General features: G+C 39.0%; 1 protein-coding gene across 3 annotated transcripts in view; it reads left to right on the plus strand.

Moving 5' to 3' along the window:
- SHTN1 (shootin 1) overlaps positions 1 to 17610 on the plus strand; it is a 112153-nt gene that overhangs the window by 9655 nt on the left and 84888 nt on the right. For 2 of the 3 annotated variants that reach the window (XM_060099139.1, XM_060099120.1), the window contains exons 2-3: positions 5936 to 5988; positions 16078 to 16138. In XM_060099139.1, coding sequence (XP_059955122.1) covers positions 5936 to 5988; positions 16078 to 16138 — 114 coding nt within the window. Of the gene's footprint in view, positions 1 to 5935; positions 5989 to 10728; positions 10807 to 16077; positions 16139 to 17610 lie in introns of those variants that run through there. The other variant, XM_060099129.1, reaches the window with a different exon arrangement.

Below are 17610 nucleotides of genomic sequence, written 5' to 3' on the forward strand. Positions count from 1 at the left end.
AGGTATAAACGACTTCTCTTTCTATTCTAGCTTTAAGAGCAGGACCTACTGAGATGTGTGCAGAAGTGAATAATGTCCTAATTGAACACTATCTGTTATGACTTATGTCCTCATACCCCATTAATAAGAGATGTTTCAAGGCTCTATGAGCCTCAAAGATGTAAACTCAGTGGTTGAGAATATACATTAGAAGATCTCATGAGGCAGTGTTTTTCTGGTTATATTCGATGGCTATTTAAAGCTTCATTTTTATTAAGTATCTTGTTGTAACATATGATTTAAGAGGCCCTTTTAATATGGGGAGGAAAGTATGTGCTCTTTCATGATTTGTTCATGTGAAGACCTAGATCCATTCTTCCTCCTTCCTGAATTTAACACACATTTATCAAGTGCCTACTGTTTGACAGCCATTGTGCTAGAAGAGGGCATCTGGATGCATAAAGACATAGTCTTCAACCTAGAGGGTTATTTCTGGTCTAGTGCTTTAGCACACTGCACACAGTAGTGCTCATAAATGTTTTTTACATGGATGACCTTTAGGATCAGTAGACTGGTCCTGCTTCCACCATTCCTTACTGTGGGATTTGACTTTTCTTTGCATTTGTGTCTTCACTTTTAAAAGGGAGATGTTAATATTTGGCTTAATTGCTCTACATCACAGATTTATATGAACCACTCATTCATTCAACATAGGCATAGACTCTGTGCTTTGTATTCTGCTGAGTGTAAGGTATATAGCAAGGAATTGAGTGGGAGAAAAGATAAGAAAACAGACCTGTGTTCAGACAACTTATAATGTTGCATGTAGATGCTCCAATAGAGATCTATGAACAGTGTACTTTGGTAGTATATTAGAAATGTAAATGCTGATTTTTGCCCCCGTTATATGGGGAGAGTTTCTTAGAAGAAATGACAGTTGAACTGCATTGCAAAGGAGGAGGCAGGGAAGATGCGGAAGGGAAGACCTTGCAGGCAGAGGGGAAAATATTTGTAAAGACACTTGGGTATGAAAGGTCTTAGAGGGTTTAGGGAAGCATTGGGACTTTGGGTGTGATGGAGTGAGTGTGGTCTCTGAGTGGGGAGAGGAGAGGAGAGTGGGGTTCCCAGGTTGTGAAGCTAGTACCTTTGGTGGCTTTTAAACAAGAGAATGAAATAACCAGTTTTCTTCGTTACAGTGCTAACTAGTATCTGCCTTGTAAAGAATGAACTTGGCGTAGAGGGAAGCTAGAGGCTAGATGAGAGGGTTTTGCTATAATTGAGGGTCAGAAATAGGGCAGAGATACTGACGATAGAGGAAGGGCAGATTGGAGAGACATTTTGAGGTCTGAGCAGTTGACGATCCTTTGGTGGTGGGGGAAAGTGTGGAATCAAGGGTGATCCTGAGGTACTAGCTTGAGAACTAGGTAGATGATGGTCCTGTATACAGAAAGTAAGAGGTTTGGGTGAAATGGAATTGATGAGTTCACTTTCTAACATGTTGAGTTTGAGGTACTTGTAAGGTATGTGGACAGAGATGTCCGGAACTGTACTGTTCAGTAGAACTTACAGCTGTGATGTAAGTGTTCTGTGTCCACTGTCCACAGTGGTGGCCACTAGGCACCTGTAGCAATTGAGCACTTGAAATGTGGTCAGAGGAGCTGAAGAGCTGAATTTTAAATTTTATTTAATTTTAATTAATATAAATGTAAGTGGCTAGTGGCTACCATATTTGATAGTGCAGGTCTAGACAGTGTTGGTTGGAAATACTGTTCTGGAGCTAATGCTAGGATAGGGTGGTTAAGCTTCCTGGGTCTGAGAGGTTTCCAGGGGCACTGGACTCTAAAATGCTAAAACTGGAAAAGGCCCAGGCAAGTTGATTGTTGCTCACCCTAGCCAGAGGTGTTATTGGCCTGTAATTCTGAACTTTAGTTGTCATGTTTCTCAAACAACTAAGTCTACTCAGCTGCTTCCTGGGACGGCTATGTCATGGTTTGCAGCTTGTAAAGAAAATTCTCTTTCTTGGCATTAGCGGGTTAGAATATAGAACCAGCATGATTCTTGAAGCACATGCTTTGCCTGATATTCTCCTTGTTTTCTCCACATTTTCCTGTTTCTTCCATTCTATACTCCTATGTAGTGAGTCCCCTCTTTGGCTGCACATTAAAATCACCTGGGGTGCTTACCTCTTAAAGAAATACAGATGTCCAAGGTCCACCTAGTTAAATCAGAATCTTGGGTTGGGGGTGAGTGGAGAGGAGGCTAGAGAGCTGTAAGATTTAAAAGCTCCCCTGGTGATTCTAATGTGCAGCCAGGATTGAAAAGTACAGCTTCAGACATGCTTCCACTTCTTTTTTTTTTTTTCCCCCGGTATGTGGGTCTCTCACTGCTGTGGCCTCCCCCGCTGCAGAGCATAGGATCCGGACACGCAGGCCCAGTGACCATGGCTCACGGGCCCAGCCGCTCCGCGGCACGTGGGACCCTCTGGGACCGGGGCACGAACCCACGTCCCAGACTCTCAACCACTGCGCCACCAGGGAAGCCCCACCTTCTTTTTTTACTACAACAAACTACAGTTGATCTTTAACCCCCTCTCTCCTCCTTTTCTTTGGTGGAAGGTAGTAGTACTTAGGATTTCAGAGATTTTCTGCTCTGCCATCTTTCAGGCCATGTATCACCGAAGTAAGCCGGAGACCGAAGGCATTAGGGAGCAGCCTAATCTCTTGTCATGCTCACAGATTTGGCATACCTTGCTGTATCAGTAATGATAATCTTTGTTTAACATGCATTCAACATTTAATATGCCTAAGCACTCTTGTTGCATGTTAGCTCACCTACTCTTAATAAGAACACTATGAGAGATGTACAGTTATTATTCCTATTTTCCAGATGAGGAATCTGAGACGCAGAGAGTAACCAGTTTGCCCAAGGTACCTGGCTAAGTTAAGTGCTTGGGCTGCACTTTTTTTTTTTTTTTTTTTGCGGTATGCGGGCCTCTCACTGTTGTGGCCTCCCCCGTTGCGGAGCACAGGCTCCAGACGCGCAGGCTCCGGACGCGCAGGCTCAGCGGCCATGGCTCACGGGCCCAGCCGCTCCGCGGCATATGGGATCCTCCCAGACCGGGGCACGAACCCGTATCCCCCGCATCGGCAGGTGGACTCTCAACCACTTGCGCCACCAGGGAGGCCCTGGGCTGCACTTTTAAATTGCTGTGCTGTGTGACTTTACGGTATAGTGAAATATGCTGTATCTGTAAATGCAAGGGATGGAGTCTTCCCAAGTTGCAGATGTCTTTCACATGACAGAAAATTGGTCAAAATCATTTCTTCTTTTTTTTTTTATTAGTTCAAAATTTGGCGGATCTCTCTCATCAAAGCACTTGAGTTGCACAGCTCATGTTAAAAAATTTTGAAACTGTGAGCCAATTGTGAAACAATAAGGCTTTCTCTGTGACCCTTTGGCATTGCCAAAAAAAGAAGTAGCTGAATAACAGGTCATTATAGTTTTTACCAGTTTTGCTAAAGATGCGGTTACGCATGTTTTCACTATGATATATGTGTATGTGAATATTGTTTAGGGCAGTAAGCTTGGTTTTTTTAAATTCAAAGAAATAAAAATATAAGTAAATATTTTTCATTTATGCCCAATTCCCCAACTGCCCCTTCCCACTACCAAATGGTTGAATTCTTCCCATACTTTTCCTCTCCTTTCCCTGTTCTTGGCTTCATTTTTTTTTTTTTAAGTTGCTTACAGTCACGGAAAGCATATTTTCTGTGGTTTCCATTAAGATATGATAGGTAAAGGGTTCATAATTAATGCTTTTCATAAAGACTCAGTAATTGGGAGTCTACAGTGTTTCGCCTGGATTCTGTTGGCATTATAATGGAAGAACAGTATCGGTATTTTTAAAAAGGCCTTCATAGCCGTTATCTGCTGCTTTAAATAGAAAAAAAAAATTTCTTACTGTCTTTTTTTTTTTTTTGTATGTCTGTAAAGTAGGTCATCAGGAATAGAGTGGTAAATCAATTTTGATTTTTCAACTTTATCTAAAGATACTTTTAAATGTCAAGTAAACTAAAGCAAAATCTCTCAATAAAGTATTTATTTTTTGAAACAATATTAGATGTAGTAATAAGATTTGGGACCATGACTATAGACTACCTAATGATGTAAGTGCATATTTTTAGGATCTCTTAGTTCATGTTTCTTTTTGTTAGAAAAAGGAAGGGGAGGGACGTTTTATTGAATTTTCAGAACTGAGGACAATTTATTTCATACTCATTGGTTGGGGTTTGTCTGATGGAGGCTGATAAGGAGCTGGTGTGCCGAGGGCTTCATTCTGTGATCAATCAAATCTTTTCTGTTGAAACTGTAATTATTTTTAAAAGGGCTGTATCTTTACATGTATACATTTAGCTATCTTATGGGCTATCTAATTTTCAAAGATTAGAAAATTTTTTTCAAAAAATAGATTCTTTTTTGAGTGTGGCTTCAATAAAATGTCCATTAATTCTTATTTAGATGGTTATGAAGTGCTGATAAAACTTCAGGCCATTGATGGTATAGTCTCATAAATATTTGTTTATTTGAATTGGATTTTAAGATTTCGGTCCGGTCATCATAGTAACTATTCTAAACCCTTCAGATCACTGTTGAAAGGAATGGCATATACTTTACCATCTGAATTGTTTTGGCGGTATTCTCTGCTCCAATGGTTAGAATCATACACTTTAGGATTAATGACCAGATTATCTGGAATGTTCTTGAAACCACTGGTTTCAGATTTTTAATTTATATCTTCAGGTTCTTCATAGAAATAGGAAGCTCTGTTTGTCTTTTTTTTTTTTTAAAGAAAAACTTAGCTTTTTGTAGATAAATCCCAATGAAATTTTTTAAAAGTAAAAGTATAAAAATCTAAACTTGATTATTGCCTGGCTCTCTGGTGCCAGTCAAAATGCTGGTCTGGGAGTGGGCAGCGGTTCTGCTGGGTCCACCTTAGACATTCTGCTCCATCATTAGTCCTAAATCAGTCTCTTTCTTCCCACCATACACTCTAAATGGCACATTCTCAACTGTGAGGCTATCTAAAAATGGTGCTTTGGCTAAGAGATGAATGTGGGAGTTCAGCTTGCTTTTCTGGCAGTGGAGGATTTTAAGTAGAAAACTGCTGCTTTTCCCACATACCTGGAAATAGTTCCAGATAATTCACATATTTTTCTAATTTAGTGAAATGAATCTGGCTGGGATCTGGTCATGGCTTGGTGGTTGATGATCTTGCAGTGCCTGAAAATAGTTGTTCTTAGCTGAATGCTCATAGCAGAAACTTTCCCCTGTGGATAAAGAAGATAATGTGACACTGAGTTTATTTTCTGGAGGCCAATCTTAAATAAACCTGTGATTACAGCACCACAGACTAATCTTGCTGGAAGGAACTTCAGGGACACCAACCTGTCTCCTTTCACAAGTGTTGAACATCAAAGATGAGAAGTGACTTGTCATAGGCACTTATGGCTCATAGGTCTTCCTAATAACCCAGGATAACTGAAATTTGGCTCTGTGGGCTCACATCTGCTCTGGTCTCTTCTTCTTCCTTATTCTTTTTTTTGTGCGGTACGCGGGCCTCTCACTGTTGTGGCCTCTCCCGTTGCGGAGCACAGGCTCCAGACGCGCAGGCTCAGCAGCCATGGCCCACGGGCCCAGCCGCTCTGCAGCACATGGGATCCTCCCGGACCGGGGCACGAACCCGTGTCTCCTGCATCGGCAAGCGGACCCTCAACCACTGCGCCACCAGGGAAGCCCTTCTTCCTTATTCTTAAAAGCAGGAGCCCTTCTTCTGTGGCCTCTTCTCCACCCCACCCAGAACCTTGTAAATAGACAATAGGGGTTAGTTGGGTTCCCAGGTTTTCCCATAGTAAACTTTTGATAGCATTATAACGTTGCTTTCCTTTTTTTCTTTTAGCAATAGGTGAATATGAAGACCTCAGAGCAGAGAACCAGAAGACAAAGGAGAAGGTTTGTACTTTACCCTTTCTTTCCTCTCTTACTTGTGTAAAAGCCTAGACAGCATGGTGCATTGTTCTGCCACCAATTTCAGTTAAATGCGAATGAGAGTTGTTTTTTTAATTTCTTTTCTCCTGCATGTGTGGTTCAGGCTCATATCAACTCCAGGCTCCAGATGGTAAAGAATAGAAGGCATGCCACAGTGGGCGCTGCTCTGGGAGATTAACTACACGGCTAAATGTGCAGCAAGGCACCAAGCCAAGCAACTCAAGCCCCCAAGAATTGTACTTTTTCCAGCAGTCAGATTTGGGATTCTAGTGATGGAATTGAAGGCCTGAGACATTTACCTTTTGGGTTGAGACATATTAGATCTGGAGAGAAATCTTTGGAGTCAGTCATTGGTGTTTAGCTCAAATGCTTCCATAAACCCTTTGTATGTTTGTTTCCTCTAAGTATATGAATAATCTATTGGAAGTTGAAAAACACCCAATGTGAAGATGGTGAAGCGTGGTGAATATTTTCCTGGGCTCTGGCAGTTTTATTTTTTAACGGTTAAATAATTAAATTCTACTTACCTTTATATCTCTGGACATATCCATTTAAGATTCATGAGTGTTTTTTTTAACATATATCTTTTTTTCCCTATAAGTTTAGGGAAGGGACATACAGAAGGGAAGGCTAAAAAAAGTAGAGGGACTGAGTAGAAAAAGAAAAGGAGAGAGAGGGGCAACTGTCCGTTATTGTTATTCAGATATAAATGAAATTTATTTTAAAAATTTTAAATTTCTATTTTCAGAAATTTGTTTGATAGACCAGATATTTCAAAGCATAACATCCGTGGTGGAAAATTAATAAGACAGGTCCTTCTTGGTTATTAAAGAAGGTACTCATCATTGCAGTAAATTATGCAACCTTGTCTTTAAAATTTCAGAGTAAGAGCTGTAATGAAAATTGGCAGTGAGCTAAATATTTGTAAAACTTGTGGCATGTTTGTGGGTATTTATTGAACTCTTAAGAATCATATTTAACTTTTTTACTCGTATTAATTTGTCACCTATATAGATGTTGGTGTGGTGGTATTAATGGTAAGTCCTCTAGTTCAAAGCATATTATAATAGATTTTTAGATCGTTATTCTTCACCCACGTTCCATGCTCCTTTGCTCATTTGTAAATAAATCTTTGGTTTATTTTATTTATTTATTTATTTTTTTTGCCGTACGTGGTCCTCTCACTGCTGTGGCCTCTCCCGTTGCGGAGCACAGGCTCCGGATGCGCAGGCTCAGCGGCCATGGCTCACGGGCCCAGCCGCTCTGTGGCACATGGGATCTTCCTGGACTGGGGCACGAATCCGTGTCCCCTGCATCGGCAGGCGGACCCCCAACCACTGCGCCACCAGGGAAGCCCTTTGGTTTATTTTTGAAATAAAAATTTTATTTAAAAATTTATTTATATTTGAAATTTTAAGTATCTTCCCTTCCTTTCACTGGGCAATTCAGGGAATGGTAGGTGGGGTGATGAGAATATCTGTGATAAAAGGTGGCTGGTACATGCGTCTCTAATATGGTAAGGAGGTCACAGAAAACAGTTTGACAAGATTTCTAATTCTAACATCATAACCACACAAAATCACAGATGTCCCGAGGATGCCAACAGGTGGGGAGTATATGCTTAGATCCTGGGTCTCTGATGTCCCATAATTTTAAAGCAAAGCTAATGGGTGAAGCTTATGCCAGATAGCTTGAGCCTTTTTCCCTAAGATACCCAACCATCTTCCACCTCTAGGAGAAGGAGCCAAGACGTTATCAGTCAATTGAGTCTCTTCCATATATGTTCCTGGTCCAAGGAGGGAAGAGCAAAACAAGTTGGAAGGGTTAATTCAGGAGAACTCTTTGGTTTAACCTGGAAGATAGGAGGAGGGAAAGCAAACAAGTGTCTTCATTTGATGAAGAAAGAAGGATATAGAAGAACGTGAATAACATAAGAGGAAAAAGAATAAATTTTTTGTTTTCTCTTATCCTTCTTTAATCCGTGCTTACTTGTAGACCTAGCATTGCCCTAAAGACAGTAGATGTTCTATAAACATCCGTTATTAGTGATGATGATGGTTGTTTAACTGCGAGCCACTTTCTGCAGTGAGGTTTTTTTTGTTTTTGTTTTTTAATAAATAAATTTAGGAACTAAAGAGAAAGATATTCGCCATGTATTTCTTCTTTAGGTCTTTTTTAAAAATTAATTTTATGTTTATTTTTGGCTGTGTTGGGTCTTCGTTTCTGTGCAAGGGCTTTCTCTAGTTGTGGCAAGCAGGGGCCACTCTTCATCGCGGTGCGCGGGCCTCTCACTGTCGTGGCCTCTCGTTGCGGAGCACAGGCTCCAGACACGCAGGCTCAGTAGTTATGGCTCACGGGCCTAATTGCTCTGCAGCATGTGGGATCTTCCCAGACCAAGGCTCAAACCCGTGTCCCCTGCATTGGCAGGCAGATTCTCAACCACTGTGCTACCAGGGAAGCCCCTGCAGTGAGTTTTTTACGCGAACCATCTGTTATACAAGTGAATTGTAGGTAAGATGCATTTGGCAAAAGAAGGATTAAAAATTACCTTAACACATTACCTGTTTACATGTTTCTCTACACAGAGTATGTCCTGATACTTTTGTAACATCTGTATTGACCTGCTTCTGTACTTATTCCTTAAAAATAACTATTAACAGAAACGGGAAGAAAAGAAATGAAAGCAATATGGAATGCTGTGTGGTTGGGTAAAACAAAATAGGATGGTTTTAAGTTTACCGCACTCTGTTTATCTTGTGTTAAAAGACTAGTAGGCTTATTACTGCAGATTTTTCCCTGAAAGGGGGGCTGTATTACAAAGGAGGAAAGCCTATAATAAAAGCCTTTTTAATACAGCACAGAATGAGTAAAAGCAGCTTTAGTTCTGGAGGTGGTAAATGGAGAACACCATTTTCTCTGGCAAAGCACTCTCTTGTGCCTGGCTGTGTGAGCTTTGTCCAGTCCACATCAGCAAATATTCATGGCCATTCTTACCTCGTGACCCCAAACGAGTTCAGTTAAATCAGTCAAGGATAGGAATCTAAAGTAAGAGTCTTTTGCCATAGTTAATTTGATGTGGGGAAATTTTGCAGCAGTGTAAGCGACCAGAAAAATAAATGGCAAGTTTTTTCCTTCTGTGTGTCCACATTAAGTCTAACCATCTTTGTTGTCAGGTCATGAACCTTATCAATGGGAAGAGACAGTGGGTGTGATTCCTTTGGGTAGATCTTTTTATGCCCTGTTTAGAATCTCCTCTGTTGAGACAAGTGGTAGGACATGAATTTCCTCAGAACAGGAGGTTGCTTAAGAGACTGTTTTTTTAAGAAGCTACTGTGGGTCATGTATATTCCCTATCTCCCTTATCTGATGCTCCAAACAACCCTGTGCAGCTCTATTTCACAGAAAACAGGACCTCAGGGCTTAACAGAGTCTAGATTCAGACAGGGTATTCTGACCAAAAATACTCATTTTGAAGCAGGTAAACCTAGGGGATCTAATTGACTTTTTCCACAAAGGTCTTGGTTTTATTCTTAATTTTTTATTGTTAGCCCATGAATTTTCCACAGCAAGTTATCAGACTCAATACTTTTCTGGATCGTTTGTCTTCATCATCTGTTGGTTTGTATTTAAAAACTGAAAGTTAAATATCAAATCAATCTTATATCAGAAAAATTCTCGCGTGCGTGTGCCTCTGTGTGTGTGTGTGTGTGTGTGTGTGCACGCACACACACGTGTATAGATTCTGACATAATGCATTCCAAGGGTAAGAGTAGGAGATTTGGGAGTGTGGGCCAGTGTTTTAATGATCTTTTCCTTTGCAGTTCTCCCTTTTTAAGAACAATATAATGCTGATCATTTTGTGGTTTTTATCAATATCTTTGAGGATGGAATCAGGATCTGAGTTGATAAGGAAAACTTTGCTGAATGCCTTCTGAGTACTGGGATATAAAGAAAAATATACGAAGGTCCCACTCTAGAATAAAACTACTCTAATGAGGGACACAGGCAAGTTGACAAATAACTGTGATAAGTTGTACATATAAGTGAATGCTTAGAGTTTGGGGGTGGGATGGGAAAAGAACAAAAAGACAAGGTTCCTACTCAATTCCATGTGACTAACTCTTATCTCTTAATGCTTGGTTAAATGTCGCTTACTTTTTTTCAAAGTCTTCTTTCTCTCACAAGCAGAATTGTCGCCTCTTTGTAATGAAACATCTGTATATTTCTTATGCACTTATCACATTTTATCAACCAAAGTTCATTATCAAAATATTATATAGGGTACGTGTAAGATATCTGGGTTGGATTAAAGTGTAAAAGCTTCAGTTTTGTTTTTTTTAGACATCAGGATAGGTGGAGATTATAGAAAGGGTGCTACTTATTTTTTGCCTAGTTTCTAAATAGCATTATCAACAATATGTTAAAAAGTGAGAAGGCCTATCACATTGAAGTCAACAACCCTTCCAAATTATTTTTGGGGTAAAGAAAAATAGAGGACTTGTATATTTTGAAGTCAACCAGATGAAGTTTTACTCCGCTTGTGAAGCAATCATCATATTTAAATGTGTTAGTCATGCTTCTACAATTGAAGGGCATTCTCTTATGACTCATTCAGGATCTTTGTCATAGCTGTTTGTGGTTTTTTTCCTATATGGGGGGGGGCAAAGCTTTTTTGAGCTTTTAATGGAATAGCTTTCACATTTCTCAGAGTGGTGGGGGCAGTGTGGAGTGTGCATAAAAAGAAGGAAATCTGTAGAATAGAAGAATGTCTGCCTTTGAACAGTAAGTATTTATGTTTAATTCTATGTTCCGAGATCGAGTTTTGAAATGAATAAATGTTTAAGTGGCTGATTAGAAGTCGTTTGGGTGAGCTACTGTAACACTGCATCAGGCGGTTCTGTCAGCTTGCCAGGAACAATGAATGAAAAGGGAATGAGACAGACACTTTCCAAGACTTAGGTTTCAAGAAGCAAGATAGATGATACTGTTTGCATCTTGGCTCAGTTGTCTATTGTTCAAATTTCTTCATCTTTTGTAAATTTCAGAGGTGAAGGTCCCAAAGTATTTTATTTTAAAAAAATCAGTAAAGAAGCCACTTTAAAGAGCAAGATATGCATCCATTATACTAACTGTTCATGCATAATACATTCACATACATGCAGTTTCTTTAGAGCAGAGTGGCAAGTGGTTGTGCCAGAGAAAAAGTAATTACTTAGCAGTTTGAAAGTGAAAATGAGTCTCTTATTAACAGCAATCTATCCAGAAACAAAGAGCAAGGATCTCTGTTCTGATGACATGTGTTTCCATCTAACACACAATACCTAGAATTTGGAGAATGCTGTAAGACAGCTTTAGGGGACAGCTACTACTTTATTGCCTGTGAAAATTGGAGGGAAAGAACTTTGAATTGGAAGAAAGAACACCACCAAAAGAGAAAGAGGGTGAAAAGAATTCCATCCTAGTGGGAATGATTTAATTTATTGTGTTCTTTAAGGATAAGCACAGCTGAGTTCTAGCCAAACTTACATAGGTGGGACAATAGAATTGTTGATTTTTACTAAAAATGATTTGGTGGTCCTCGAACTGCATCACCAAATATTCTAAAACAGGTAAATATGCACAATTCTGATGCTATGCCTGTTTCAACTTTTAAATATTGTAACTGGACATAAAAGGAATGAAGTTCAAGACGAATAAGTAAAAAATGGTGTGGGGTTGAGACCTTTTCAGACTTAATGTTGTAGCCTCTGCTGTAGGTTCCTGTAGTGCAGTGCTTCTCTCATTATGGCAAGTGTTCTTATAAATTGCTTGTTTCATTGTTGATCTTACTTGGTTGATCATAACTTTTGTGAGAGCACATTGCCTATTATGTTCCCCACTGTATTTTCTCTGCTTAACATAGCACCTGTATGAATAATTTGTTCAATACTTGGAGGAAGGAAATAAAGGCATTCAGTGATTACAGTAGATGCCTGCTTAGAAGTCTAATTCAGTCAACTGTACGGTAGTTGTCTTTGTGTAGCTTGCCTACTCTGTTGTTGTCCTGTGTATGCAGTGTATGTGTGTACTTCTTGGGCCCCAAACTGGCCTTTCTGTAGTCTGGCAACTCTTTGTTGCATTTGTGCATCATGGAGATAAAAATGAATGTTTATGTTAGTGGACGTTAGACACAATTCAGAATATTGGGGTTTTTCTTGCATAAAATATACACACAGCAAAATATAAAGATATCTTAGTGCCTACAGTTATCTGTACTTCTGCTGAGCCCCGTTAAGCAGACATTTTAGTACAAACAGCATTTGGATGATATGCGAGGCAGAAAGAACAGAGCTGCCCATTTCAGTCGGGAGAGGGGAATACCAATACACACTGGAAAGACTTTCCTCCGCAAATCAGTCTGGCAATGCTTTGAGATGATGGTTTAGTTTCAGAAGCCAGGTATCTGCCTGGATGAGCCTCAAGGAAGAGTTCTGGAAAACAGCCAGGGCTTCTAATATGAAGAGCTTTCAAAAGCAGCAAGGCTAACCTCCCGCCAATTCACCACTTCATGAAGAGCCAAAATAGAGACTCTAGAATTGATGTAATATGATCCAACTTGCTTAAACCAGCCAGCACTCGTGCTGCTGGGTTCTACCCCAGCCTTGAGCTACAGAGAATCATTGAGCATCGTAATTAAGGGACGTGGGCCCAAGAACATCTGTTGCTATTGCAAAGTCTTCACGAGCAATTCTCACACAAAAAGAAGCAGTTTCTACAAATGATGCAGCTGCGTGAGCAGGAGAGAGGAAGGGGTAGGATGGGTGAGGGGCTTCTGTGGGATGTAAAGATACAACATTCTTCCAAAAAGGCCCGGAATCTTTGCTGCTTTCTCTCTGTTGGTAGATGGAGAGAAAGGTTACAAGGTATTTTTCTGGGTTCATCTAAAATGATGAAATAAGTAGATGTTTGGATTTCTGCTTAGTAAACGGGTACGTCCTTCATATTTTGCTCAGCTCTGGTTTGGAATAAATAAGTTGCTTTTGCAGCATGTGTAAATCCCCGCCCCCCACAATACACACCCCTTTCAGTATCCATAGCAGATGGTAAATTCTGTGGCTGCCAGTTCTATCATAATATGGTTGCAGAAAATAGAAAGCACAGCAACATGAAGACCTCTGATAGAACACAGCTGGTGTTGGGAGACTGCTTCTGAATCTGCTGGCGATGACTATAGAGTTAGTGTGAAAGCACATAGCTGGACTGTAGAAACTCGTTACTTGAATGTTGGGATAAGACTGTGATGTTGAGACCTGTTATTAACCAAAGCATGTCTACCTGGGCCTTATGAGCAAAGAGCATGGGCCATGGGTGGGCAGACTGGCAGGGTGGTGGGGAAGTACAAGGGGAACAGGTACCACATTCTAGAAAATGAGAGGAGCGTTCCTGAAACAGCTGGCTAGCAGCCTCATGAAGTTAGGTGTTACACTATCTGGTGGGGGAAGGATCTCATAAACTTATTTGAGAATCCAGGACTCTATAGAGTGTTTAGAATTTTAAACACCAAAAGACAATAAATACAGTTTACATGTTAAGTTGGGACTAGAAACTGTATTAGACAGAATTACTTTTTTACAGATGTTAAATTGACACAAGAAAACTTTAATGAAAGGATATGCCTTTTCCTTTAAAAATGGTCCTGCTTGACCCCTCTTGTGGAGGGTCTAGGTCAGGATTTAGTAAATAGCTTTGCTAGTTTAACACTGTGTACTCATTTCATGTACCCTGGCCAGAATGGATTTACCCAAATGAACAGAGGTTTTTAAAACTAAAACTTTTAGAAAGTTTCAGTTCCTGAGAGACTGACGTACAAAACTGAACTGTTTTCTTAATTTTTTTTATTTTAAAAATATTTTAAAAGCATAGAAAAGGGCAGAGAATAATATAACAAATACACACCTCACAGAATTAGCTTATTTTTTTTTTTGAAATTTAGAAAGGGAAAAGAATGCTACAGATAAAATTGAAGGTCCTCTGTGTCACCCAGCCCTAGACCCCTTCCCCTCCCTATCTTTTAAGAGACAACTACTGTTATGTATTTTGTGTGTATCCTTCTATTTCATGTTTTTATGTTTTTATATATACCATATGTACTGGGAAATATACAGATACAATATAAGTATGTAAAGTGTTTTTGTGTGCTTAAGGTATCATTTGATATATATTCTATAATTCCTTTTACTCAACATTATGGTTTCTGAGGTTTATGTTGGTACATTTAACTTCATTCATTTTCATTTATAGTGTATTATATGGATATACCATGATTTATTGTTATTATAAATGCAGAACATGTTTGTATAGATCATTTTGTACACATTGCTAGAGATTCTAGAATCTAGAAGTAGAATTGCTGAGTCATAGGGTATGTACAATTCCAATTTTGTTAGTTTATTTCCAAAAGTAGTTATGCTAGTTGACATTTCATCTGCAGTATGTGAGAGTGTCCTACATCTGATCCCAGACGTTTCCAGTTTTTGCCAGTCTATTAGATGAGAATATCTTACTATTTTAATTTGGGTTTTCCCAATTATCAGTGGCATCATAATTTTTTAGCCATTGACATTTGAAAATAAAAATATCCAAAGGTATGAAATCCCAAAACACATATCCCAGATGTGTTTTTCTGACATGGTAGGATTAAAATATAACTTTATTCATATGGTCCTCTTACTATAGTGTAATAGTATTCCCACACAATTAAAATGTTAATTATCATTCTAATAGCTAAAATCACTTTTTAAAGTTTTAGACATTTTTGATGAAAATCTTCCTATTTTGTGAAAATCGGGGTGAATTGAATTCAGTGCTCATAATGAATGTTAGGTTTTAAAAAAATTCATTAATACCTACAGAGCCAGTTTAGATACTTGTTTCTGTACCTGCTACCCTAAAAGATCCTCATGCTTTAATAAGTTATTTTTGCCTTCCTTCCTTTTAATTTGCTACCTTCTTCTATTCAGAATTCTAAGGATACATGGATGGTTTTTTTCTTGAGTGAGAGTGCATGGGACGTTGGGCAGCAGTTTGCCTCCAGGCAGTGGTCACTTCCAGTGTGCCCCCAGGGTTCTGGATAACTGAAACTGCACAGTTTCAGGAATCTGACCTGCAGATGAGTGGGGTTTTTACTGTGTCAGCAAAATACCTACTTAAAAAGAGGCACAAATATTCTCTTAAAGAATGAATACATTTTAACTCAAGGATGTTAAATTGGTCTGTTACTGAAGAGATAATGAGCAGGAAGGTGACTCATTATCTTAGAAGGTCTGAGAAAATTGGCCAGATACAAGTGGTACAAATATCATGCTGGTGAGCAGTAACAAATACCATGTGGCCATTCACAATATTGTGTTAATTTCATGTGTAGAGCAGAGTGATTCTGTTGTATGTGTGTGTGTATTCTTTTTCATTAGGTTATTATAAGATGTTGAATATAGTTCCCTGCGCTATACAGTAAATCCTTGTTGTTTATCTATTTTATATATAGTGATATGTATCTGTTAATCCCGTACTCCTAATTTATCTCCGCCCTCTCCCTTTTGGTAACCGTAAGTTTGTTTTCTATGTCTGTGTGTCTGTTTCTGTTTTGTAAATAAGTTCATTTGTATTATTTTTTAGATTCTGCATATAACTGATATCATATATTTATCTCTGTCTGACTTACTTCACTTGGTATAGGAATCCCTAGGTCCATCCATATTGCTGCAAATGGCACTATTTCTTTTTTATGGCTGAGTGATATTCCATGGTATACATATCACATATCTTCTATATCCATTCATCTGTTGATGGACACTTAGGTTGCTTCCATGTCTTAGCTGTTGTACATAGTGCTGCTATGAACATTGGGGGTGCATGTATCTTTTTGAATTAGAGTTTTTGTCTTTTCTGGATCTATCATTAATGCTTTTTTAAGATTTTTATTTTTTGTTTTCATAAAACTGTTTATGTTTGCTCTTTCTTGTCTTTCCAAACTTATGATACAAAGTTAACATTTCTGTTTTTTTCTCATTTCAGTGTGACAAAATTAGGCAAGAACGAGATGAAGCGGTTAAAAAACTGGAGGAATTTCAGAAAAGTAAGTAAGCATTTCAGTGGAATTGTTCTAACACATACAACTGTGCTTTGGGATTATGTGGGTAGACGTGTACCCTGTGTTTAGTTGCTGATGCATTGGGCATCCAAGAAAGGAAGAATTGTCTTCCTATTTGCCCAAAAAGTGCTCTGGCATTACTGTGATTTTTAAAGAAATGGATTGAGCATTATTGTTTCATAAGTATGTTATTTATATATATATAAAACACAGTTTGTTGAAGGTAAAGCACCTATAAAAATGCAGCATTATAGTGAAATTTCAATAGCCAGTTTATTTCAGGTATCTGGCTGTAACGAGGAAAACCAAAAGGGAATATTGTTGATAAAACCTATCTTTGGTGGCCAATATGCTATGACAGAACTATTTTTTATCTGTGAATGTGTGGATTGTAGCTGTTTAGGACCTTCTCCTTCCCTAATGCAGGATTAATGGGACATTCTTACACTTGAACTGACACTGAGTTACAGCTTCAAGAGTTATACCATTGACATAGTTACCAGTTAATGTGTTTGAATTAGTTATTGATATTGGATTGGCATCCTATGTGCAGTGGGAATAGTTCGAATTCTTATGGTTGGAGTTACAAAATGTTTTGGTCCAGGTAGGTAGTAGGGATTTTACCTCTTGCATTATGCAGAAATGGAAGCAACTTCCTACCAAATCAGCCTACCTTTAGAGTAACATGTAAACTTTGCTTTCATCTACTATTTCTCTTTTCCATTTCTCTTCCTCTAAGTACCTTTGATAGTTTTAAAAACTTACATTTTTCCTTATGAGCAACTCAAAGCTTGAAAGAATTAATCTTTATTGTTGTTTTCATTCAATTTTTACCTTTACTACATCATCCTAATTTAACTTTGGATGGCAGGAAAACAGTATTAACTCTTAACTCAGTCTCAAAAGAACAGAAAATGGAGACTAAGAAAACTTTAAATATTTGTTAAAAAATTGTGTCTGAGTTAAATAGTTCACGACTTTAGAACATAGAGTAGAATTTCAGATTTGGAAGGGAATGAGGCAGTTTTCACCAGTAAAAAGCACCATTTGGTGTGAATCCCTGTAGCCCTGAGCAATTCCTTAGTAAAAATGGAATAAATGACCCTACCTTATAGGCCGTTCGAGGATTAAATGAAATAATCCATGTAAAAAGTGCTGCACATAGTGCTTGGCACTATAGTAAGTGCTCAATAAATACTAGTTGTGGGCTTCCCTGGTGGCGCAGTGGTTGAGAGTCTGCGTGCTGATGCAGGGGACGCGGGTCCGTGCCCAGGTCCGGGAGGATCCCACATGCCGTGGAGTGGCTGGGCCCGTGAGCCATGGCCGCTGAGCCTGCGCGTCCGGAGCCTGTGCTCCACAACGGGAGAGGCCACGGCAGTGAGAGGCCCGTGTACCACAAAAAAAAAAAAAAAAAAAAATACTAGTTGCTGCTCCCACCATCTCATTTACTGCCCCAT

Source organism: Mesoplodon densirostris, chromosome 1, assembly GCF_025265405.1.
Source record: "Mesoplodon densirostris isolate mMesDen1 chromosome 1, mMesDen1 primary haplotype, whole genome shotgun sequence".
NCBI lineage: Eukaryota > Metazoa > Chordata > Mammalia > Artiodactyla > Ziphiidae > Mesoplodon > Mesoplodon densirostris.